Source organism: Onychomys torridus, chromosome 7 (assembly GCF_903995425.1).
Source record: "Onychomys torridus chromosome 7, mOncTor1.1, whole genome shotgun sequence".
Taxonomy (NCBI): domain Eukaryota; kingdom Metazoa; phylum Chordata; class Mammalia; order Rodentia; family Cricetidae; genus Onychomys; species Onychomys torridus.
In genome coordinates this window covers 67,231,575-67,258,521 of record NC_050449.1, presented here as the reverse complement: position 1 = coordinate 67,258,521, position 26,947 = coordinate 67,231,575, and the positions used below count along the sequence as shown (strand labels likewise).

Sequence of the window (26,947 nt, the reverse complement as noted above, 5' to 3'; positions counted from 1 at the left end):
CGCTAGTGACTGGCAGGTGGGGGCTTACCGCAGGCTGTCTCCTTTACCCTAAACATTGCTAACTCCATGCCCTTGCACCTTGTTGCCAAGTGATTTCAACACATGCCTTATGCATGTAGCTGGCTGCATGCCCTTGTGTTACACCAACTGTCAGATGCATGTGCTGTGTAGGTCCATCAAGTTCAGGTTCAGCAGGTTCAGCTTTCTGGTGACAGGCATACAGCCCTTGTTCTCAGTGAATTCCAAATCAGAAGCCGAGGGCCAGGTGTGTCCACTTCATGTCTGTATTCTTCAGCACTTTAGTTATTTTGCATTGAGAGGAGTACTCCCTCCAGTATTATGGCCCGTGGCATAGTCTGCAAGAAGCGGGTGATTCATTGAATTGATTATGATTGTCTTGTTAACCTTTAATTCCTTCAAGAACTTGTGTGGTTTCTGTATCTATTCAGCACGTTATCATCCAGTGTGCTAGATGAGGATAGGGAATGAGCATTTAATAGAGTATTTACCCTGTCAGCGAGAGATACAGACATCCACACGGGGAAGTGGTTCATGTGTGAGTGGTAGACACATGGTAGGTATCGGAGTGTTTGCCAGGGGGCAGTAGTTCCATCACATAATGGGGCTAATGTTACAAATGGGGCTTGTGTGTTGCCTTTGTTTTCTGTAGGGAAGGACAGACAACACGATTGTTAGATTTTAGAGGGCTGTATTTTCTGCTCAGGAGAAAATAGCAATATATTCTGAGAGTAGAGGGTAATTGAGGCAAGAGACCTGAAGAGGGTGTAGATGTGTTTAGAACACCTGTTGAGCAAAGGAAGAAGGAAAGGAGCTGGGGACGAAGAACGCTGAAGTTGTATGTATGTATAAATGTAAATAAACATATAAACTCACAAGAATATATGCATAAAGAGGGTGGTAGAGTGAGAAATGATGAAAAAAAGAGATGGGAAGAAAGAAGCAGGCAGACATACTTATTTGGAAAAATACTAAGTTGTGAAATAGACAGGTATGAATTTCACATGAAAACTTTTATCATTCAAATAATAGGTTAGAGAGAGAGAGAGAGAAAGAGAGATTGATTGATTGATTGATTGATTGATTCTGGTTGGTAGTCCTGTGAAATTCTGTCAAAAGGAACAAGTTTCCCCGTGGTCCCTTCTGGGTAAGGTTAAAGTCTCACTGGCTGGAGGAGAACCCTTGCTTCCATCTAAACTGAATTCTCTACCTGCTGTGTTGTGTGTAACTGCACGGCCTGATCTGGCCATTGAGCGGTTCTACAGGGTGTGATGAAGGCTGCATCCTGGCAGTGCATTCTATGTGACAGAAAGCTCTGCTGAGATGCATCTCCTTTGATCTCAGCTACTGTTGATCACTACTCCAGGAAGCTACCGGAGTGTTTTGAAAGACTTACATAAATGCTTATTTGCAGCTATCACTGATTACTTTGAAATTACTCTGAAATAAACAGAATAAGCCCCAAAGGACTGGAAATTTGTGACAAATTGCAGCAATTTAAAAAAACAGTCTGATTGGAAAATGAAGATGTGGGTTTGATGAACAATAGAGCAATAGAAAGGGCTTACAGATCAGCTCCCAAATTAATTATGAATTCATGCCTGGAACTCTGATGGAAGCTCTTCAGAAACGAAATGTAAACACAGAAAAATTTCAAAGCTGCGTATCTCCTCTGGAAATGACAGATAAGGGGTTTAAACACAAGTTTCTGTCAGCCTTCCCTCCCCAAATGGGCAATTTCAGTTCACAGGTCTGACTGTTCCATACATACTCGAGCAGAAACACAATCAGAACATCAAAAGAGGAGGTGAGAGATTTCAGAGTTAATTGTCAGAAAGTTGATTCCTTCGAATAAGAAATCTCTTGACATTTTAGCTTTGAATTTGGTAGTTGCTGCTTGTGTGAGCATTTACTTATGTGAGCATTTACAGCACTCAGCTGGACTCCTTCTGAATTTAGAAGGATATGCTGAGGGCCTTTGACACCACAGGACTGGAGAATTCTTTCCCAGAGCTTCTGAACTAACCAGGGGCCATTAACCTTAACCTTAACCTTTTGGGTATGAGGATAGGGAATGAGCATCTTCAAGTTGCTTCTAACCCTTTGAAATTCTTAAGTCTAACCGCCACTAGGCAAATTTCTCCTGAGACTTTGAATCTCACAGGTGTTTTCCACCCATCTCTGACGTTTAAGGAGCATTCCAATACTGGAAGCCAAATATGCCTGTTAGATAGTGCAGCCACACAGTCCAACCTAACTATATTTTACTAAGTAAGAATTATGCACTATGTAGTCAAGCTGTTACTGGTAAATTACAAACATGCTTAATTACTTAATGGCACATAATTTACAAATATGCAGCTGTTATAGGGCATGTTTGAATGGAAGAGTAGAGTTTTTAGAATGTTCTTTAAAGTGGGACTCATTCTTTTTTTAATCTTCTCATTTAAATATGTTTTGAGGGCTGGTGGCTCAGATGTGAGCAGATAAACGCACTTTTCCACTAACATTGTTGGTGTGAGTTCAATCTCCAGGACCTGACTCTGACATCTCCATGTGTGCCATGATACAGACATGTGCACACATGTACACACTCACATCCCAGGAGGCCACACCCAGCAGTGAGGATACCCCTGGTGGGTAGGGAGGTTGAGGGCCACAGACATAGTATTTGAGGAAAACCCAGAAAGTTGATGTCACTTACAGAACAAAAGTTTACTATATATCAAAAAGGGTTTGGTTGAAAATGGAATTTCACTAGGTTGACACTGTGACTGTGTTAGTGAGGGTTTAAGTATGCTGCCTGCTAAGGGCTATATCACCCAGTCCAGACTTTCCAAATGTTCTTTGCAAAGAAGAACTCCAGGTGAATTTTGTGCTGTGTTTTAGTGTGTAAGTGTGGGATGGAATTCTTTCAATGTAAAGAAAATACAACGTCACATTACAGTGCATCCCTCTGACAATAAATTATATGAGCTCTGGATTACTGATTTCCAAGTGAAATGTGCCACTTACATCCAATCTTGTTTTCAGGTATTTTTTAGGGTCATTGAAAAATACATGTTATGTGACACACCTGACTCATTGCATGTGTCCTTTGTGTTGTTTTGAAGTTGTTTTTAATGCAGATCAAATGCTTATAGAGCTCCTTATTTATTCCAGTATTGTGGTTGTATGGGTAAGGGAAGTTCACTCGGTTGCCAATAATGCAAATGGCACTAATTGTTCTCAGTGTAATGGTTCTTTCTCCTGATGTTTAACAGAAAAGCTGTCCCAGCTCCTCAAAACTCAATAAATCTCCGACACTCCTTTTGAACCACCACAGAGTGACTCCTGTATGGTCACACAGCCTCTGACTCTCTGTTGCAGGAGCCGCAGAGAAGAGCTCGAAGCACGGTGCTGAGGACAAGACTCTGACCATCATCACAGCCATGAAAGAAAGAATGAAGATCAGGGAGAGAAACAGGCCAGAGGTGTTCGAAGTCATTCAGGAAATGTTCCAGATCTCCAAGGAGGATTTTGTGCAGTACACAAAGGCCGCCAAGCAAAGTGTGCTGGATGGGACGTCTAAATGGTCAGCAAAAATAACCATTACAGGTAGAATGCATTTCTTAAGTGCTTTATTTCATAGAGAAGTTTTGTTTTGTTTTGTTTTTTTAAATGTGCCTCAGAAATCACCATTAGTTAAAAAAACAAATTACAGGTAAAAATAATGGATTTTTTTAAAATCTTGTCAGTCAATTGACAAATCTACCAGTTACTTCAACTTTCTTAAATACATGCAAGATAATTAGAATAATTTCAGTCTGTATTCCCCTACTTTACTCATCAATGCACTAAAGATTTCAAAAGTTAGCTTTTCAATTACCTACTACTGAATAATGTCAGTGGGGTCAAAATCTCCTGGCTGAGGGTCATTGTTAATGTGTTTCTTTAAGGAGAATCATTTTAGTAACTAACTATGCACCCACTCACCTGCTAAAGTAAAGGCTAATGATGGCTTAAATTCCTTAAAGTAAAGCTCTAAAGTTGGTCCTTTGCATGATGTTAACATACACATTGGAGCTGGAGAGATGGATGGGTGCTTATGAACACTTGTTGCTCTTGCAGAGGACCTGAGTTCAGTTCCCAGCACTTACCTGGAGCCTCACAACCACCTATAACTAAATTTCCAGGGATCTGATGCCATTTTCTTTCTGTGAGCACTGCACACATGTAGTATACATACATACATGCTGGCAAAATACCCATACATGTAAAATAAGCAGAATCGGAAACATAGAGCAATATTCTTAACTTTCATTTTATTATATAATAAAATAAAGATACTTTATTAGATTAATTTATACTCATACCCAAATCCATTAAGTTCTAAAATCACATACATTTGAATTTTGTTGAATAATTTTTTGCATATGGTGCCTATAACCTGAGCCAATACATATATGTAAATTTTTAAATTTACAGATATCCTATTTACAAATAGTAAATACACACACACACACACACACACACACACACACACACATACACATAAATTTACAGGTAGTCCATGTTTCTAGTCATGTCCAGCATGGTGTTTTGAAATATGAATACAGCTCAGAGTGGTTAAATCTAGCTAGCTAATTCACAAAGTATGTGGCATCATCATCATTTTCTCCTGAAAGCTTATGACACCCATTCTGTATTTTAAGGATATGGTGTATGGCATTTGCTGTATATGCCTTGATATGTTATTTGTCTCTTGAAATATGTTCTTCCTACCAAATCCTAAAGTAAACCATATATTCATTCTCTCTCTCTCTCTCTCTCTCTCTCTCTCTCTCTCTCTCTCTCTCTCTCTCTCTCTCTCTCTGTCACACACACACACACACACACACACACACACACACACACACACACACACACACACACACACACATGTTATCTTTCTCTCAGACCTCAACAGCTTCTTGCACACAGTGCTGTAGTTGAAGCTTCACTTTAGGAATGACACCATTTTGTATCAGGTCCTTTCACTTAGCACAGTGTCTTCAAAGTTCATGCATGCTGCTGGAAGTGATAGTATTTCATTATGAGTTTCTATTAATAACTTAACCAAAGACTTGAGCCAACATTTATCAAAATGAGATTTATACCTAGCTAACAGTTCATGGGGAAAAAAAAATGTTCAGTACCACTGATTATCAGGGAAGTTCAAATCCCAAACACAGTGAGCTGCTTCCTGACACATGTTAGAATGTCTATCATCCAAACATACAAAAATAAGTGTGGGTCAGAATGTGGAGGGAAAAGAGCCCTGTAGAGTGGAGAGGGTGGTGGTGGTTATAAACTAATACCATTATTGTGCAGAGCAATAAGATGAATCCTATAAAAAAAATTCAAAATGGAATTGCCACATGCTGCAATAGCCCTACGATGGAGGATATACCCCAAAGAAGTAAAACCACTATCTTAAGGAAATAGCTTTACTCCTTTGCTCCCTGCAGCACAATTCCCATTATCTAATATCCATCAACAGATGGACAAAGGAAAAGTGGTAGGCACACACAGTGGGCAGTGCTCAACAGGAGAAAAGGCAAGGGAAGACAGTCCAGTCAGTGAGCATACGCTGTTACAGATGTTTATGGAGATCAGTGGGCTATGAGGACGAGAGGGGTGAAGGATGGATCTGCCCTCCCAGGACAAAATGGCAGGAAACATTTTTCTCTAATGGTTTTGTGGAAGCATCATCATATTGAAGTTTTTATTTCTGGTTCATTTCAGTGGTTTCTGCACAAGGCTTGCAGGCAAAAGACAAAACAGGATCCAGTGACCCTTATGTGACAGTTCAAGTTGGCAAAAATAAAAGAAGAACAAAAACCATCTTTGGAAACTTGAATCCAGTGTGGGATGAGCGGTTTTACTTGTAAGTATAGGCTCTCAAGTTATCTCGGTGATGAGGGTGTCTGAGAATGACTTTAAGATGGGCTCATGAGGACTAAAGAAGTCAGCACTGTGTTTTAGTCATGTGCAGAAATGTTGAAAAGGGAAACTAGAATTTTAACTTAATATTATAAAACATTTTGCTCACAGCCAAACATTAGGCAGACCTCAGGGAATCCAGCAGTGGGGAAAAAATGTTTTGTTTACTCTTGTGAAATACACGAAGGTGTGTACACGAAGGTATGCAATTGGAGCAGCACCAGAGGAAGGTTGGACATGGTTTACTGTGTAGTCTGCTTCTTGGGATGAGACTCCTCAGAGCTAGGAATCTATGAGCTGTACAAGTCCTGTACTGCATCCAAAGATTTGTGACTAATGACAGAAGAGATATTTGGGGCACCACCTGATCGATCCATCCATCCTGGTGGAAATGAGGCTAGACCCTTCAGAGGAAATGGCTGATGATAACTTTATGACTTTTCCTGGTCTATGAGGACATTTATTTATAAACTCTTAACATCTTGTACCTAGCAGTAAGAAATCATTTTTCTTTTGTCCAGGATTCTTTTCTTTCTATAACTCTTTTTTTTTTGGGGGGGGGGTGTTCTAGTTATTATCTGGTACAAAGCTACCGAGGTGTCTATGTCTGTTGCATCTCCTTTACATGCTAAGTAAGCAAACTTGGATCAGTTTAAGTGTTTAACAAGTGAGGTGTGGGGTTCTGTTGTTCTTTGCTTGAATATGGACCAATGAGAAAGTGTTAAGAAATTGATTTAGAGAATCATTTGGGATTGAATAACTATGGAATGAGTGATGAGATTTGGATGGTGTCTCCTTTCAGAGGTATGGGCAGGCTAATCGCTAACTCTCTTTAAACAGAAGACAAGAAATCAATGGGTTGTTACAAATTGAGATTCTACTGAAGTCAAGTAAATGAATAAAGTCAGTTAAGGGCAATGGGGGAGAGGGATGGAAAGTGGCCCTTAAAGAGAGCAAAGAATTTAGGACTAAGGAGGTTGGACTGCTGCAGCATCCTGCAGACAGGGTGCAGCTAGAGCCTTCAGCCTCTTGATGGGAGATGCACATACAAAACTTTAAAAATACATTGACCGAGGCATCATTGACAGACTGAATCTTGACATAGGTGAATAGTTAGGGTTTGTTATGTGCCTGTTTCTGTGAAAATGTCACCTCAAACAAGGTGACAAGTTTTTCTCTTACTCCTAAAAGACTTGTCATGCCCCACAGATGGCTCTCCCCCTGACTTTCCTTGTACTTAGCAGAAGCCACAGTCTGAGTGCTGATGTAGTGTACTTCATGTTTCTCATTTTCCACATTTTCTGTAGGTAGAATCATGAGGTATACACCCTTCTCCCATAGGGTTCCATTTGCTTTATATATGCATTTTGAGTTTTAGAATGCATCACTAGCTCTTAACTTTTTATTGCTGTGTAATATTTCAGTACCATTTCATATTTCTATCATAAATGTACAGTCATCCTGGGTCTAACCAATCTTCTAGTACTTGTTAAGGCTAAGTCTTCAATCTTTTAGATCTTAGGGTTCTGCCTTGTATACAGTGGCATCTTATATAGGCTCTATCTTATATCTCTCTAACGACTCAGAATTGTAAGCATGGCTGAGCTTATATGCTGTGTCTCTTCTTCAATAAGGTGCCTATTCAAACATTTTGGCATTTTCACAGAGTTTTGTATTTTTTTAGTTCCATATGCTTTATAGTTTTACATTTAGACCTTGATGCATATTTAAGTAAAATTTAGTATGGTATAAGTTATACCTATGAATATTTGAGTATTTGTCATTGTGATAGCATTGTTTGTTCTCAGCTAAATTGCTTCTTTACCTTTTCATGGAATTCAGCTCTGCCTGTGTGGGTGGCTGTATTTCAGGACTCTCTGTTCTGTTCTGTTTGTCTTTTTGTGCTCAGGACTATGGAGTGTTGATGGACCCAACCTTTATTAAGAAGTCTTGAATTAAGAAAGCATTAGCTGTGTGGTGTTCATCCTTTTTTTCAAAGTTGTGTTGACATTAAGACTGCTCCATTATTTGCATCTGAATTTCATAATCAGTTTATCATTTTCTTTACAAAATAAAACCATGGAAGAGTCAGCTCCCGATAGAATTTTCATTGCTTAATAGCCCTGTTTGAGATTCTCATATTAAATCCAATGAAATGACACAGCAAATATCTCAGGCTCATTCCTACCTTACCATGAAGTATTCTTGCCTTTGCTAATTCAAGTCTTAGCAGTGGCTTTATTAAGCCTGCTATTTCTTACGTCGGAAAAACATCTTCCACTACATTCTCTATGTGCAGAGTTTTGATGAGAAAGCATACATTGGATTGTACCCTGTTTTTATTTTTGTTGTTGTTGTTTTATTTGTTTGTTTGTTTTTTCTGTGCTGTGTCTTTTTCCTGTATCGACAAATCCACATGGGTTAGAATATCATGTTGTAAAATTATTTCAAGATATATTACATTGAGTCTGTGTTCCCATGCCTCACTGCAGGAGATCTACAGTGGCCCTCATATTTATAAGGCACATGTGCCTCCCCACTTCCTTCGGCTTCCAATATTTTATTCTCTCTGCTCATTTGCATAATGTCATTATGATGTGGTATAGTGTCCCTTTCCTTGTGTTTCTGCTGCTTGGGATTTGTTGAGCTGCTTGAAACTGCAGATCTGAATTTTCTGTCATATATGGAAAAAAATCCTGGTCATTATATTTGTAAATATTATCTCTGCTTCTCACCCCAATTACAGGAACTCCATTAACACACACATGAATTCTCTTGAATTTTTCTGTTTCTTGATGCTCTTACTAAATTCAATTTAATTTCCTTTGCTGTGCAGAATATTTTTTTATGTTGTATATGTGCATGAGTAATTGCATGTATGTATTGCAACATGCGTGTGTCTGGTGCCTGCAGAGGTCAGAAGAGGGCTTCTGAAACTAAAATTATAGATGGTTGTGAACCACCATGTGGGTGCTGGAAACTGAACCTGGGTCTTCTGTAGAAGCAACCAGTGCTTTTAACTACTGAGTCATCTCTTTATCCCCAGTACACAGAATATTTTTAATGTAATGTAGCATCATACGTCAATTCTTATCTTATTTCCTGAGCTATTGGAGTTCTGTCCTATAAATCTCTACCTAGTCTCGTGCCTACTGTGTTTCCTCTAGTACAATAGTTCTCATCCTATGGGTCGAAACCCCTTTGGAAAACCTCTATCTCCAAAAAATATTTACATTATGATTCATAGCAATAGCAAAATTACAGTTATGAAATAGCAATGAAAAGAATTTTATGGTTGGGGGTCACCACAATATGAGGAACTGTATTCATGGGTTGCACCATTAGGAAAGTTGTGAACCACTACTCTAGTAGTTTCTAATTTCAACTCCAAAATAGTTTATGTACATATGAGGTGAGTGATATTAATCAAGTTTCAATCTTCTGCATGTTAACTATCCAGTTTTACCATCACCACTTTTTGAAAAGGTTACTTTTACCTAATGTGTGTTCCGGTCCCTTTGTCGGGAACCATTTAGGTTAAGGTTTCTGTGTTTGTTTCTGGGTCCTCTATTCTGTTGTAACCTGCCCTATACTACTCTATTCCAGTGGTCACTTCTGTTTTTATACAATGTCATCTTTTGTTACTATGGTGTCATGGAACTGTGCCCACATGTTGTTGCTGTTCCTAACTTTTCATCTGAACAGCCTTGACTAAGTGCAAAAACCCTCATAAGATCCAGCCTATGAGAATTCACTTCTAGAAGAATGGGTGAGGCTATCAGACCCTCATTTGAAATTCCAACTCCTAACTCCTTGCTGCTTCCCCATTATTGCAGCTGCAGGTAATCCTGCCCCAGCAGCAGATAGTCTGGGATGGGAGCACAGGAGTAAACAGGAGGTAAAAGGTTGGCTGTGACTGGAAGCTCTCGAATAGACTAGCTTTGTGAGTGGTCATTTAGGGTAAAGAGAGGTTTTGAAAGATGCAGCTTGTGTTGCATCATCCATGCTTCCCCTAAGCAAGCCTGCTACATCCCTTGGTTCACAACGCTGTGAAGGGCATCCCTGAGATTTTAACAGGACTACATGGAATTGGTTGTTTTGGCTGGGCAGCCAGTTCCACACTATCAATTCATCTTCCAGATTTTTCTTCCACTTCTGCGTTATTTTCCAGTCCCAAGCTGAAGGCCTTTTTACCTCCTCAGTGGGGTTTCTTCCTAATTTATTTGTTTTTCTTCAGAGTCACAATCAGTGGCATTCTTTTCTTGCTTTCTTCTTCAAGAAGTTTGTGGGTCAAGTAACTGATTTTTATGTGTTGCTTCTGAATTCTACTGCCTTGCTGAATTTTTCCCATTGGTCCTACTAATATGTTAACTTTTTGAGCCTATGTTACACCTACAGTAAATGTTTGATGCCCTTGACTACCACCAATCTGAGAATTTCTGTCCACAGCTTACTTAGCTCTGTCTTCAAGGTTTTCTCAATCTGCAGCAGATTTTTCTATTTGTACACCTTTAAGTCTATATTGTATCTTAGACAACATTGCAAATATCACTCTTTTGGCTGCTGGGTATTTTGACATTCTGTAAATACTCTTACTCTTTGTCCCAGAAATCAGTTATATAGAGAAGTTTCATTTCTTTGAATCTTGCTTTAAAATCTACTACACAGATCTGAAATAGAGCTTTAGGATAATCATGCTGTTCTCTAAGCAGGCCAGAGTCTTAGGTGTACTGTGCTTCCTGACTCTTGAATTCTGAGGTTTTCTCGTCAGCTTCATGGAAAATTGCTTCTTGTCTGACTGTGGGTGGGGCCTGGGCTCTGCTGCATCTCATCCATTCACTCTCCCTAGGCAGCCCTTGTGGTGTCCTCACAAACATGCCCTCCTCATCAGTTGACTTCTCACAAGGAATCCTCAGCAGACCACTGGAATCCTCCTTCAGTTCCACTCTCGTCAACACCATGCCCTGTGACCTCCAGTCACCTTGTTCTTCCCTGAGTTTGAGCTTTGTCTTTTCAGCTCAGAGAGCCAAAGTGACTCTCCATTTCTTAAACAGTGGCTGGGACAGTCTCCTAAGACAAATAGTTGAAGGAATCATGAGACTCACTTGGGTTTTGATCTTTCCAGGGTCAGTTCATTGACTAAATTCCATATGTTTGTATGTCTTGTTGACTTTTTTTTTTATGTAGGATAATATCCTTGTTAATCAGTGTTGACTAGGATGGAAGTCTGAGAACCTGAATTTAAACGATAAATAAAAACAGTATTAAGAGCCAATGCAGTGTATGCCAGGCCAAAAAAACAAAAACAAAAAGCACTTCTAAGGCATTTGATATATAGGTGGCCAGTAGCAGTCTAACAAATAAAGAACCTATCCAAACATTTATTGTCACATTTAATCATATAAAGATTACCCATGAGAAATCAGCTGAGTAATGATATGTGAGTGTATGTAGAAAAAGTGCCCCCAACAATGTCAGGACCATACAGAAGGTCTAACTACAATAGTGGCCAGTGTTCACACCTGCCAAGAATATTGTAAATCCCAGACAATCTAGAAAGCATGGGGTAAGCACCCAGAACTGTGTATCCAGATTCTGAGGATTATGATGACACAGTGGTGATGCTCTCATGTGGAAAGTGTTCCTACCTGAATAGTAAGGACAAGTGAGGACCAGAGGACATGGAGCTGTAACACTGCTAACATCACACGAGGGCAGAGGCTGGGCAGAGGACCTGAAAGGTTGTTAGGTCCTGTGGCTTTCATTTCATTGATGAGAAAATTGAAGTTCAGATGGGCTGTGTAAGAGCCAGTTCTAAAGAGCAGCCCCATGTTGTGAAGCCAAATATAAGACGTAACTGATGATGACCAGATGTGCCTTTTCCTACAGCCAGACTCTTCACTCTAGAAAGTGCTGTTACCCTGATGGAGGCAAGCCAACACAAATCTTGTAAAAGTGAAATGAAATCATTGTTCAACTTTAGTATTTGGTTATAGAGTTTAATTGTCCCTCTGTTAAAGGCACTTTGATGCCCTCAGGAGATTTTTATGATAAGACATTTCAATTTTAGTTTTATCTCTTCTTACACAGCTTAAATTGAAAATTTTTAATTTTTAAGAGAAAGAGAGAGGATGTGTGTAAGTTCATGAAACTGGAAAGAGAAAATGGAGAGAAGATATTACAGGAGCATGTGTAACAGGAAGGCAGAGAGGGATGCTGTAGGGAAAGGAACAGGCCAGCAAGAGGCACAAAGGGGCACAATAAAACAAAGTGCATGTGAGAATGCCATAAAGCAATGCATTCTCTTGTATGCTAACTTAAAAATTGATTTTAAAGAATATATAAATGGCATGTGGCTTCAGAATGGGTCATTTTAGAGTGTGCTGCAGAGAAGAGAAGCATAACTCTTGAAGCCCTTGCTGAAGCTTAGAGAATGAGGGGCTGTCACACACCTCTCATTTCTAAAAGACCACATAAAGACTAGTTGTGATAATGCAAATTGTAGTCCTTTGGAGGTGAAAAAAAAAGTCTTATACAATTAAGGTGTTCTCGATCTTGGCTCTTTGATAAACATTTGGGTAGTCACTATAAGATTAATTATGGCATTTGATTCTAGTTCCCCATGCTAAGATCATGGTATCTTTTGTGCCTATAAACTCTTCCCAAAAATGGAGAGGAGGAAATTCCTCCCATCAGGATACAGAGAGTAAGCAATGCTGAGATGTGTCCATTTGATGATAAATGTGAGAGCTGAGAAACTTGTGTCTCATGTGTATATATGTTAGTGGAATGTTTCCAGAGGATTCTCTAGTCTATCCATCATACCTCATTTTCTCTTATTTGTTTCTTTGATTTGTGTTTGTGGTTTTTTTTTCCCCAAGTTTCTGAAACAGAGACAAAATTCTGTGTTGGATTCTTACTGGTAGGGAAGTGGTTATAAGAATGTAGCAGTGATGCTTTGTGTCGTGTCGTTCCATAATAAGGAACTGTGTCAAGAGGAAGCCTCATCAGCACAATGTCTGTGGTAGGCAGGCAAAGAGCATTCCATTACTGGGGTGCTGAACAGGAATGGTTTGTACTTCAGACATTCTGCTCACACAATTCACTGAAAAGCTAGCTCTACTCTCCTCACGGGAATCAGTTAAACCCCACCTACTTCCCCTGAGTACCCCTTCTGTACAAAACACTGTTCTAGGTGCCATTAAAAGTATTGGTTTAGGGAGAGATTTTACCTTTTATAAAACATTATCTACTCTACAATGTTATGAATATGACTTCTAGAACTATTCTGGATCTAACATCCTTCTTGACACCTAAAGAACTCCTTGAACTCTTTAAGCCAAGACCTATTGTTTTATGTATTTTTCTTGTTGATGCTGGGACCCAAAGGCCTGGCAAGAAGCAACTGAACGGATGACTGGTTTATTTTAGCTTATAGTCTGGGAGTAGAATTCATCCTGGCAGGAAGCTATGGTGATGGGAGTATTGTGGCCACAGTTAAGAGCCAAGCACACACAGGAAGAAGGGTAAGTTATGAAGCTTGGAGGCTTACTTCCAAGAACCTACTCCAGTGAGGCTACACTTCCAGAAGGTTCCACAGCCTTTGCCAACAGTGACACCAGCTCAGGACCAATTGTTCAAAAGCAAAAGCCTGTGGGGGACACTCCACATTCAAACCACCTCTTGTCCGTCTGTATGCAAACATTACTCTCCACTTCAACTCAGAGCTGCTGGAGGAGGCACTGGAACCCAAGAGCACCCTGAACATGTAACAGCGTTGTTCAGAGAGGTGATTGCCTTGACCCCTTTGAAGCATCTCTCAACTACACCAATTCCCAGACACCCAACTGTGGTAGCAGACAGAGAGCCACAAGCACCTGGCTGTCACCAAGCCATGTGCTGCTAAGCCAGGGATAAGCATGAATTAAACATAAACTATGCTCTATACAAGATGATTTATTTAACAGTACAATTAAATAAAAATATCTCCAGACCACAGCAGATTAATATTTTAAAATGACAGGCGGGAGGCAATCAAGGTTTGATTTATTGCCTGATCACTCACACAGTCCCTCCTATGTCTGAATGCTAGCTTGCCATTAGATGCTTCCATGATTGCTGAGAACAGGAGGGAGTCTAGCCACCCTTCAGGAGCTTAAATTCTTTGTTGTCTGTTTTTACTAATCACTGAACTACTTTGTGATTGTTCCAAAAGGGAGATACAGCAAATAGCATTGTCTTTCATTTACAAATGAGATTGATCCCTTTGTTACCAGTCTACACCCAGTAGAGGCAATAGATGGGAAGTTATTTGGGCATTATTTTGCACTAGAACCTATGAGTTTTGTAAGGACAGGAAGGAGTATAGAAACTGGACTGTATTTCATGAAATACAAACTTGGGAACCCAAAGAGAATTAATAAACAACAAACCATGGAATTTTTTAAAAAGGCAACCCCAAATACCTCCCTGTGGTGTTCTGTAGACAGATACGGCAGAGGTCATGAGCTCTGCTTAGTTTCAAACTGAAAATGAAGACAGTGTGGTGACTCATGGATCCCAGCATCTGTAATGAAGAGGCAGGAGGACCAGGAGTTCAAAGCCAGTTTCATCTCCATAATGAGTTTGAGGCTAGCCTGAACTACATGAAATCCAGTAGAATTCTTAAAAATGATCCAAATACTTATTAAGTAATAGAGTTAAAAACAGGAATCCATAGGGTGGTGGGAATTTTACTACAGGAAGCCTTCTTGTCAGAAGGGAAAGGCCCTCCCTCTGGACAGAATGACTCTGTGAGATGGGAATAGGAGACTCCTTGTATTGTGTGTTTTGTGTGCAGAAGGAAGAGTCTGGAGCTGTGAGGTTCCGCTAATCACTCATTGTGGATTAAAACAAGTTTCCCCGAGTGCAATGCATCTAGGAAGGGCCCTCAATCGGCCTGAGAGAGCGCACAGCGCTTCTGAAACCCAAGCACCTCACTGTCTATCAGTCTTTTTCTCTGTTTCCTTCATTTCTTGGGGGTCAGTTACTTGAAACCAGAGAAGGAAGTTCAGCATTCTGATGCTTTCCTAGACAAACTGGGAGTCTGAGGATCCCCATTGATTCACCTCCAGGTAATGGGAAATCCAGATTCCAAGGCATTCCCCCTCACCCCTGTGCACAAGTACCAACTTCATTACTCTATAGGGAAATTATTTGTTGAGCGTATCTGTGGGTGGCATTGTCTGAGGTGCTACAGATATGGAGTCAAGTAGGAAAAACAAGTGCTTCGTTACTGGACCTTCATCTGGTTGGGACACAGATGATGTGGAGGTTGATGCCAACAGCCAGTCAGAGGAAGTTAGGGAATGAAGCACAGGAAGTTCTACCCATATACTCAGGTTTAGGGTCTTCCAATGCAGGATGGTCAACCTACCAGAGGCTACACCCTTGAAGAAAAGTGACTCTCCCTCTCCCAGCAACTGCCAATTAACCTATAGCTAGAGGGGCACTCAGTGCTTCCTTCCCCTCTGCATGCAAGGTTTTTGCCTGTCATCTCTGCCTGATGAGGTCACTGTGGCTGGGGTTGGCAATACATTAAGTATTTGGTTCTAAATATAAAGGGTGCTTAAAGCAAAGTAATATTTGGGAGCTAGATAAACTGGGCTCCAAGTCTGCAAGGAGCCCATTGAAGAAATATTAATGAGTAAGAAGAAAAACATCTAAAACATGCCCCACTACAGCAACATATTATGAGAATCCACAAAAGACAGGGGAGCGAAAACACAGTAAAAAGAGTTTGAGAAAGTAAGGGTCATTCTTTCCCAAATTCGATCAAAATTAGAAATGTAAAGCCAAGCATAACAAGCATGGAAAAGCTATACCAAAGCACATAATTGCTAAAACCAATGGTGGGAAAGCCTTGCTAGTAGACAGGAAGATGTCTACACTGAATAGAGGAGAAAACCGGCTGACAGCAGCAGTGTTCTGTGAGATACTGAATAAGCAACAGGGTGGAATGGTGCCTTCAGGTTATGGAAGGAGATCTGTCCACTTCAGTGCTATGTCCAGAGAAACTGTCTTCCACAATCAGAAAAATCAAATATAAAATAAAGTGTAGCAGGCTTCCTTTTGGTCCACCAACCAGCTCCCAAATCATGATACAGAGATTTATTATTAATTATGAATGCTCGGCCTTAGCTTAGGCTCATTTCTTGTTAGCTCTTATAATTCAAATTAACCTATTTCTCTTCATCTACATTTTACTTGGGACTTTTTAACTGTTTTTCATTCTGCATGTCCTACTCTGTGTCTAGCCGGCTGGTGGCTGCCTGGCTAGCGTCTTTTCTTTCTCCTTCATTTTCTCTCTCTCTCTCTGTCTCTCTGTCTCTGTCTCTCTGTCTCTGTCTGTCTCTGTCTCTCTCTGTCTCTGTCTCTCTCTGTCTCTCTGTCTCTGTCTCTCTCTGTCTCTCTCTCTGTCTCTGTCTCTCTGTCTCTGTCTCTGTCTCTGTCTCTCTCTGTCTCTGTCTCTCTGTCTCTCTGTCTCTGTCTCTCTCTGTCTCTCTGTCTCTGTCTCTCTCTGTCTCTCTCTCTCTCTCTCTCTCACTCACTTATTCTCTCTGCCTGCCAGCCCTACCTATCCCTCTCCTGCCTAACTATTAGCTGTTCAGTTTTTTTTATTAGACCAATCAGGTGTCTTAGGCAGGCAAGGTGAAACAGCCATACATCTTAACATAATTAAACAAATGCAGCATAAATAAATGTAACACATCTTTACATCATTAAACAAATGCAGCATAAACAAATGTAACGCTTTACATACTTAAAGTAATATTCCACAACAATGGAGGCTTTTCCAGATACAGAGAAATGTCCTTCCTTACAAGACTTGTTAAAGAAAGTGCTCCAGGAAAGAATAGAAGATTGAGGGCACATGGCTGGTTATCTAAGTTCCATGTTCCTGGAACATACATATGACATTATACAGGCTGAACAGCTTATACATGTTTACATGTAACAAAAATTAATGAAAAAAGAGTCCATAAACTTTATTATAAATAGGGGAATGTGGGAGGGCTTGGAAGGAAGAAATACAAAGGGGAAATAATGTAGTTACATTATAATATCAAAAAAGAAAAATATTGAAAAAATAGAAATAATACCAAATAAAAACATAGATGTCTAGAAGGGCAATGAAAATAAATGACATTACTGGACATAATAATTACAGTAGCAAATATAACAGACCATTAGCGGGTCATTTAAATCTTTTTTTTTTTTTTTTTTTTTTTTTGAGACAGGCTTTCTCTGTGTAATAATCCTAGATGTCTTGGAACTTGATTTATAGATCAGGCTGGCCTTGAACTCTGCCACCCAAGTGCTGGGATTAAAGATGTGCACCACCACTGCCTGGCCTAGATTTATTTTTTATAATACAAAACATGGGCTGTTGAGCTGACTCTGTGGGTAAAGGCACTTGCCACTAAGCCTGATTATCTGAGTTCAATACCCAGGAGACATGGTGGAAGGTGAGAACCAAATCTGGAAAATTTTCCTCTGACCTCCACATTCATACTCTGGCACTCATACCATATTGTAGGAGGAATTATTTTTTGTTTTTTTGGTCAGGACCGCTGGTTCCCCACTAAACTCACAGAGACTTAATATTAATTATAAATGCTCAGCTAATGGCTCAAGCTCATCACTAGCTAACTCCTGTATTTTAAATTAACCCATATTTCTTATCGACCCTCTGCCACATGGCAGTACTTTCATTTAACATGGCATGTACATCTTTCTTCTCTCTGTCTCTCTTCACGACTCCCAAGACTTTGCCCCTCTTTTTGCCAATGTCTTCTGTGCCTTGCTGTCTCACCTATACCTCCTGCCTAGCTACCAGCCAGTCAGCTTCTTTATTAAACCAATCAGAAGGCACCTTGGCAAAAACACATCTTCACAATACACACACACACACACACGCACACACACACACACACACACACACACACACACACACACACCAGATATAATTTCCAAAATATACTAAATCTTTAAATAAAGAAATTACTCACAGATTCATATCACATCTAATTATTAAAATGTGTCATGACACTTGCACAGTATTCTCAACAACAGAGCTAGAAATGTATTATTATAAGAGTCTTAAACCATGCAAGAAAAGGTACATTTTAGACTGTGATATTTTAAAATATATGATATATAAAATAATTGAGAAAATGAGAAAAGAAAATGTGATGGCTGAGGAGATGATAAAGGAGACAAAAGCCAACTAAGAGATACTCAGTGAAATTTGTAAAACTCAGAAAACAAAAAGGAGGCGATACTAAAGCCCACAGTGACATCATCACCCTCATGCTTTATTCTTGATTGTTGATGGTCCTCAGGAATCTGCTTCATATCTACATCAACGGGCCATGTTTTCAATGGTTTAAAGCAGGCTTTAACTGCTAAGTTGTTACTTACTTATACAGTACTTCATCCCTTTTTTGTTTGTTTGTTTTGTTGGCTTTTCAAGACAGGGGTTCTCTTCATAGCCCAGACTGTCTTAGAATTCACTCGGGCTGGCCTCTGATTTGCAGAGATCTGCCTACCTCTACCTCCTGAGAGCTGGAATTAAAGGTGTGTGCCACCATTGCCCGGCACTTCGCCCTTTTCTGTTACACTTATTTTTTAGAGGAAGTGGGTGGGTGCAAGCATGGGTATGTAGAGGGCAGAGGCCAGCTTCTACTGTGTGGGTCCCTGGGATCAAACTCAGGTCATCAGCCTTGGCAGCAGGTTCCTTAACTCACTGAACCAGCTTGCTAGCGCTACCTAGTTCAATTCTAAAGAGGAACTAAGACAAATACTTCAGTGATACTTTCAGTTATTTTTCAGCTATAAAGATTGAAATGAAATTAAATGTTTTTGAACTGAAATTTGTTTGTAATTCAGCAGTAAAAAGTTGTTGACAAAAAGATTGATTTTTAGAAAAACAAAGGGCTAGTGATGTTGAGCTGGCTTTCCTGCCGATTTCAGAGGTCAAGGCTATGCTAGTGTCGACCCTATGAACAGCCAGTGGCCAGTGATCAGTCAGGGAAAGTTAGCCCTCTGACTTGAATTTATGCAAGTGAAAGTATATAAAATTGCTAATGTTTGACCCCTTGCAGCTACAAAAAGGCAATTTGAAATGACTCAAACCAAAGTCCTGTCTTTAATGGAAATGAATTTACCTGAGTCACCAGCCTTTTAATCATCTCCAGCATGGTATATGTTGCAAGTTTTAAAATGAGTTGTATCTATATTCAGTCAAATAGGGTTTTGTGCTCATTCCAAAGCCTTCAGAAGGCTGGAATCTGTTAAACAAGAATATAAGAGGTTTCCAGCTCATGTTTGTAATCGAGTAGGGGTGTGTGTGTGTCTGTGTGTGTTTGTGTGTCTCCATATGAGTGGGTATATGAGTGTGTGTGTGTGTCTGTATGAGTGTGCATATACATGAGTGTGTGTGTCTGTGTATGAGTGTATATGTATGTGTGTTAAATTCTAGTTTTTTAGAACTTAAGTTTGCATTTTGATAATAAGGAGAAGCATTGCAGACAGATGCCAATGCCACACTGTCAGGTTCTGTTGAGTATTTTACACCATCTGTACAGGGGTTTGGAATTTTGTTGTTTGTTTTTGTGTTGTCTGTTCATTTTGTATTACACTCTGCATTTGTCTAGAGAGAACTGAAGCCTAACCAACAATGCTGCTTATGAATTCTGAAACAGAACTGCTCTGTTCCCGATAATTGTTTAAAGCTTACATTTAAGTAGAAAAGTAATTGGAATGAATTTCCTAAGGTTTGTATTGTACAGTTCCTTGGTGATTAGTGTGAACCATTCTCTAAGCCAGTGTCACCGATGCTTGGGAAGAAGAGATATTAGCTAACAGTGTTTACCTTTAAGATTGCCTCTACTGAGTCAGGTTCTGTATCCATATACAGCATGTACAGTTGTCCATATAAAGTTCTGCATCCTTATAAAGGAGACTGCACAGTTGTCCATATAAAGTTCTGCATCCTTATAAAGGAGACTGCACAGTTGTCCATATAAAGTTCTGCATCCTTATAAAGGAGACTGCACAGTTGTCCATATAAAGTTCTGCATCCTTATAAAGGAGACTGCACAGTTGTCCATATAAAGTTCTGCATCCTTATAAAGGAGACTGCACAGTTGTCCATATAAAGTTCTGCATCCTTATAAAGGAGACTGCACAGTTGTCCATATAAAGTTCTATGTCCATTTAAAGGAGACTGCACAGTTGCCACTTCCTACTAAGGTTCCCACGGTCTCTTTAGGGTTTCTTGGGAAGATGGTATCTTCCTTTCCTAGCAAAGACATTGAGGGAGAGTCTAAGAGAAAGGAAGTTAGGTGGTTACAGAACTGAATGTTATTCCAAGAGGTGAATTACAGCTATTTGACTATTTTTCTATGGTAGTAAATAGTCAAAGCTGCCAAAAGATGAGAGGAGATTTTTATGAGGAGGTTGTTGTTGTTGTTTTAAATGCACTGGATGGAAAAAATGTAAAGTCTCATATAAATACAACATGCACATATGTGTATGTATATGTGTGTATATATATATACCTTCATAAATGATGGATATGTTCCCTAAAGCATCAGTATAGTATAAAAATGAGGATTTAAAAGATTAAAGTATGATTATTATTATTATTATTATTATTATTATTATTATTATAGAATAAAGAAATAGAGAGTATGCGTGAGGGTGAGCACGTTTGATTTCTGGAGGATATCTTGGTAGCATGGGTAAATGTGTCTGTAGATACTTACAGGTTAATAATTAATGTGCGTACCATTCAGCCTATAAACTTCACTCTGAACAACTTGACTAAAACACTTTCAGCACATACATGATGTTCTGGATAGAGCTATTTATGACAGATGAATGAATGCCATCTAAGTACACTTAACTGTACATGGAGGCTGACATAAGCCAGTTAAGGCACATGCATGTGATAGAACATTAGTAATGAAAAGACCTAGATGTCCACCAGCAGATGAATAGATAATAAACAGGGTGTGTGTGTCTTTGTTTATTTTCTGCTGCTGTTGGAAAACACTGGCCAGGAGCTACTTGGGGAGGAAAGGGTTTTATTTCAACCACCGAGAAGAAACTAGGGCAAGAATTCAAGGAAGGAACCCAGAAGCAAAAGCCTTACTTTCCTTTTCTGTCTCAAAGAACAGCATCAGCAAAGTTCAGATTCCCTTGAGGCTGGAGTCCCACTGCAATTTTAACTTAAACCTTTCAGTTCCCCCCTGGCTATGACCCTGCTCCTGTCTCCATCCTTCCAAGGGAGGTGTTGAAGAGAAGCAAGTTTTCTACTCTGCTCATTTTGGGGTCCTTTATTCATTAATTTGGCTTCAGTCATTTTCTCATAGTGTGAGCAATCTCCAGTGTTAAATTCCCTGGACTGTTTTCTGGGATTGGGTGAGTCTTGAAGGAATTATATCATTCTGATACATTTATTCATGCATTATCCTTTCTTCTTTAATTGGGTTCTCATAATCAGGCAAGCAACCCTTCCTCCTGCTCTGAGATAACAAAGGAATAAAAGGCATTCCTTTTCTATTTACCACTCATTTTCTGACTAGAGAAGATTCATAAGATGCAATTGTATACCAAGAAACAGTTGTTAAATCAAACTGCCTGGATTCAAAGTCCTGAACTACAGTGGTCTCAAATTACTCCCACCCTCATGCACATAATGTTCCTTTGGTGGTAGGCTTCAAGCCATAAACCAGGGGTATAGAAATGATGGTTTGGGCCCTGCTCACATGGAAAGCTCAGTTTTAGTCTCCTTGTGCATATCAAGTGAGTGGGAATCTAGGGAGTCCACCCAGCAAAGCAGAACTCATCAGATAATACAAAGAGCTCAGTGTTGAAGTCTATGTTCCCATTGCAGAGAAGGTCCAGGCCTTGATACAAAGTCTTCACCAAAGAAAGAGCAGAGGGAGCTGAAGGGATGATTAAAGAGTTAAGAGTGTTTGTTGCTCTTGCAAGGGTCTAGACATCAGTTCCTAGTGCCCACATGGGTAGCTCACAATGTCAGTAGCTCTAGCCCCAGATGATCTGATACCTCCTTCTGGTCTCCTCAACCAGTTCACTCATGAGAAACGCACACACACACACACACACACACACACACACACACACACACCTACACACACAGTCAATCAATCAATCAATCAATCAGTCAAACAATAAATAAAGTAAACCTTTAAGAAAGGAAAGAAAAATGAGAGGACCTTACTGCCTGAAGCCAAAAGAGAAAGCTTCCCTGTTGCTATGGCTTTTCTATCTCTAGAAGGCACTCTGTTCTGAATTTGCATAAAATTATAAGTCCCACATACTTTCAATCTTCCACTTCAACAATGAGGCTAAGCTAAGTTATAAAACATCCAAGTTATAGGAACAAAACTTACTAAGACAAACTAAATTTTGTAATCCATAATCCATACCTGACATTTTCTTAGAAGTAGCATCCTTTCCTGGAAGCTAACTGTGTCTCAGAGGATTCATGAAACTCAGCAACAAGAGAAAGTCTGAAAATGAACTCTCCCAGTGAGACAGAAGGCTGGCAGAGGCTCACACATTGATTCAACAGAGGCTTACAGTCAGCATATTTGGTGGCTGTATTTCCCCAGTGATATTCTGTGTCATACACCCAAATTCATGGGCACAGACATGCACAGAAATGCAGATGCAGACACACTCACACAGACACATAGTCACACAGAGACATGAAAACTCCCACAGACAGACACAGACCTACAAACACAGAAAAACACACATACACATGTGATTCTTAGCAAAGGTCTGAACTAACTCTTAATGATATATTATATGCTGTTTTTAGATAAAACTAAAATAACCAGTATAAAACATCTAGTTACCTCTACTTCAGTCAAATTCATTATCATACAAATATATGCATATATATATCTTGTCACACATGTATGTGAATGATTTCATATATCTTCATTCGTAGGGGTCTATACTTACATAATATGTACATAATCACATATATACTCAAGTATAAATTAACTTACAGCCATGCATTGTAAGTATTGGTTCTGAGAATGGCATCCTTCAGTGACTTGTGTTCTCTCAGTGACCACCAGGCTACAGTGTCTGGGAAATGCAGTCCTGCAGGATGAGAGCTCTACAGACTGAGTGACATGTGCAGAATGTCTACAAGTAGAACACACTAAATTTAAAAATAAGAAATCAGCATTTCTTCCACATTGTAAGATAGTTTTCTCTTAGCAGTTCTGGGGCTAGAGGCATGGCTCAGCAGTCAAGATAACATGCTGCCCTTGAAGAAGATCAAGTACGCACACACAATGGCTTTTGAAACCATCTGTAACTCTAGCTCCTGGGACCTGAGGTCCTCTTCTGGCTCCTGTGGGCACCTACATTCATGTGCACAGACCCACCCATAGGTGCACATGATCTAAATATTGATTTTTTTAATTAAAAATAAGTATTTCATTCTTTGTGTTTTAGAATTATTTGATTTTGAATATTACTTACTCCAGGACAGCATACTCTGCCACACGAGTATCTGAGGAGAAAGTATTAGATACAGAATTCATGGAAGGCTCGAGGTACATGAAATCTAATTCTGAAGGTTTGAAGGGAGTTTCGGGGACTGGATATATGTTATAAAGGGCCACTTTGCCTTTGGGGTCGGTGATATGTGACTACTCAGCCTTCTTCCCATCAATGTCAGAGTCACCCATTGGCTTCTACTTCTCCTTTCAAGAACTCCTGCACAGAAACAGACATGCATACCAAAAGAACATAGCAGACGGCTCAGATATAAACCCACACAGCTATGGCCTCCTAGTTTTTTACAAAAGGGTCCAAAATTGTACACTGATTTAAAAAAAAAAGTCACCTGTTCAACAGATGTGCCAGTAAAACTGGATAGCCACCTCCAGGAGGATGAGATTAGAGCCATATCTCTCACCCTGAAAAATCAGTTCAAGATGGGCCAAAGGTCTTGATTTAAAACCTAAAATGTCCTGGGCAGTGGTGCTGCACACCTTTAATCCCAGCACGTGGGAGGCAGAGGCAGGCTGAAATGGCTGGAGAAGAACATAGGGAAAAGGCTTTACTGTAGAGACATAGATGGCAGATGTCTGAATAGGACTCCAGTAACAGGAAATACACCTAAGGACTGTCAAATAGGATCCTGTGAAATTAACAAGCTTCTGCACATTGAACAAAATCATCAACAGATTGATGAGACAGACCACACAGTAGAAGGAAACTGTTGCTTGCTATACTTCAGACAGTTAAAAAATCTAGAATATATTAAGAACTACAAAAATTAAATTAAAAAAAACCCAAAATGCCAATTAATAATTGAACTAATAGTCAGAAAAGAGTTCTCAAAAGAAAAAACAAAATACCCGATAAACATATTTAAATGGTATTCAACAGCCTTAGCAATTAGTAAAGTACTCATTAAAATTTCACTAAAATGAGATTCCATCCAGGAGACAGGAGATACGTGCTTGTGATGATATGGGGGAAGAAGACCCCTGCTGGTGGAAGTGTAAACTATTATGGAGATAAGTGTGTAGATTTCTCAAAATTAAAAACAGAACTAATATACAGCCCAGCTACAACACTCTTGGACCTATTTCCAAAGGACTCCATGTCCTCTAGAGAGATATTTACACATTGATGTTTATTGCTGCACCATTCACCATAACAAGGAAACTGAAGCCGCTGAAATGTCCATCAAAAGACAAAGGGATAATATGGTGCATATACACAATGGAGTTTTCCCCAGCCTTAAAGGAATAATGTACTTTGCAGGAAAATGGGTGGATTTGGAAATTATTATATTAAGTGAGGCCACACAGACTAAGAAAGATAAATGCCACATGTTCTCTGTGATATGAGATCCTAGCTTTAAATTTATACATGTGTGCATTTATGTGGACATGATTATTGGTGTAGATTATGAAAGGGGAAGCAGAGGGCAGAATAATAGAATATGCTTGACATAAGTAAGTAGAAAGGGAGATGCCTGTGATAGATATGTATAAATGTAGATGGCATAAGGGAGTGGGGTGGGAAAGATAAACACAATTTTATGGTCACAGTGGTAAGATTTCTTGTTTTAATTTTCATCAGCTTCTATATCAGTATTTTATACAATGAATTTACAGTTTCCAAAGTTTGATGAAACTTAAGTGTAAAATTTTGGGGACTGTTCTAATTCTTGTAATTAAATGTTCCTCTTGAGTGAAGTTGGGAGCACAGCATGGTGGCTCATTCCTAAAATTATTCACTCTAGTGGGATGGACTGAAAGGAGGCTGAGGCAGAAGGGTGGCAAGGTGAAGGCCAGCCAGGGTTGTAAAATGAAACTCTGACTCAAAAACAAACAAAAACACAGGCAGTGTTTCACTGCATTGCCACTGAATTTTGAATTTATGAGTTTGTCTTTCCACTTCAATAAATTTAAAGAATTCAGATATAGCAAGATGAGAGATATTAGTTCAGTAGCAAACAAGAAACCAACATCTGAATGACAGCAAGTTTCATAACTCACAGTAACTCACCAAGAGGAAGTGGAGAAGCTGAGTCTCTCATCTATTTCCAACACCGTGGGTCAGAGTTCGGGGAATTTGGCTGAAACTTGAGAATATAATTACTTGTTGACAGGTAGCCTCAGAATGGTTCTTACAGCACACTCCTGCCCAGAGAATTTTCTGTCCCTCTCCCTCTGTCCAGCCCAAGTTGAAGTAGATTGCTTACAATCTCTAGAAGATATCTTCAAGTGAAATTATTATAGCAGAAAATGATGAAGAATAACCCAAGAATCTTCAGTAATTCTTCTAACTGTATTTTGATAGAAGCGTACAATTTATTTCAGTGCAGATGTAGAAAGAGACATTGGCTCACTTCTGTGTAACCCACCTCTCATTAATGTATCTTCTACTGGGTCCTGATAGCTAACTATGACACAATCTTGTTTGGTAAACTGAAACATGTAGCTAGGGATTCTGCATATTCTCCACGAGTGTGATTTTTAATGGGGACTTTGCTGGCTAGTGCTTCTTCTCTGAAACAGTGATGAGTAGGGCATGGGTAGTAAGAGGGCCAGTTCTGCCTCATCCACCAGCAAAGCTTCTAGTTCAACATCTGCTTACAAACGGTCCTTCATAAGCAGGGATCGAGGGATGAGACTGAGCAGGAACACAACCACTGGGCAATCAGATTTTACTGATGTCATGACGTCTCTTAAGTAGAGAAAGCCTCTCAGAATAGGATAACCTCTGCTAATGTGGGTTAAAAGAATGTTTTTTTTTCTTTTTGGTGTAGTCATAAGAGATACATATTTGAATGTTACATCACACACCAAATCTAAAAATACTTTCAATAGGACTGTTTGCAAAATAGTAATAAATAATTATAAAGAAATTAGTCATTTTGGAGGGCTACCAAAACCCAACTGTCCTCCTAGTGATTAGCTTCAAGGTATTACAGTAACTATGCATTCAAACTAAGAGAACACACATGATAATCCTGTTGTCCTAGCTAGCTTTATGTCAGTCTGACACAAGCTCCAGGGAACCTCAACTGAGAAAATGTCTCCCTAAGATCCAGCTGTAAGACATTTTCTTACTTAGTGACTGATGGCGAAGGGCCCAACCCATTATGGGTGGTGCCATCCCTGGGCTGGTGGTCCTGGGTTCTTTAAGGAAGTAGGCTAAACAAGCCACAATGAGCAAGCCAGTAAGCAGCATCCTTTCATGGCTTCTGCATCAGCTCCTGACTCCAAGGTTCCTGCCTTGTTTGAGTTCCTGCCCTGGCTTCCTTCAATGATGGACTTACAACACAGAAATGTAAGTCAAATAAATTCTTCAACTCGCTCTTTGGTCATAGTGTTTCATCAAAGCAATA

General features: G+C 39.6%; 1 protein-coding gene across 5 annotated transcripts in view; it reads left to right on the top strand.

Annotated features, from left to right (window-relative positions):
• The window catches only part of Unc13c (unc-13 homolog C), a 427,893-nt gene that overhangs the window by 179,814 nt on the left and 221,132 nt on the right, over window positions 1-26,947 (top strand). For all 5 annotated transcript variants that reach the window (XM_036192012.1, XM_036192007.1, XM_036192008.1 and 2 more), the window contains 2 exons: window positions 3,388-3,615; window positions 5,785-5,926. In XM_036192012.1, the coding sequence (XP_036047905.1) occupies window positions 3,388-3,615; window positions 5,785-5,926 (370 nt within the window). The remainder of the gene's footprint in view (window positions 1-3,387; window positions 3,616-5,784; window positions 5,927-26,947) is intronic.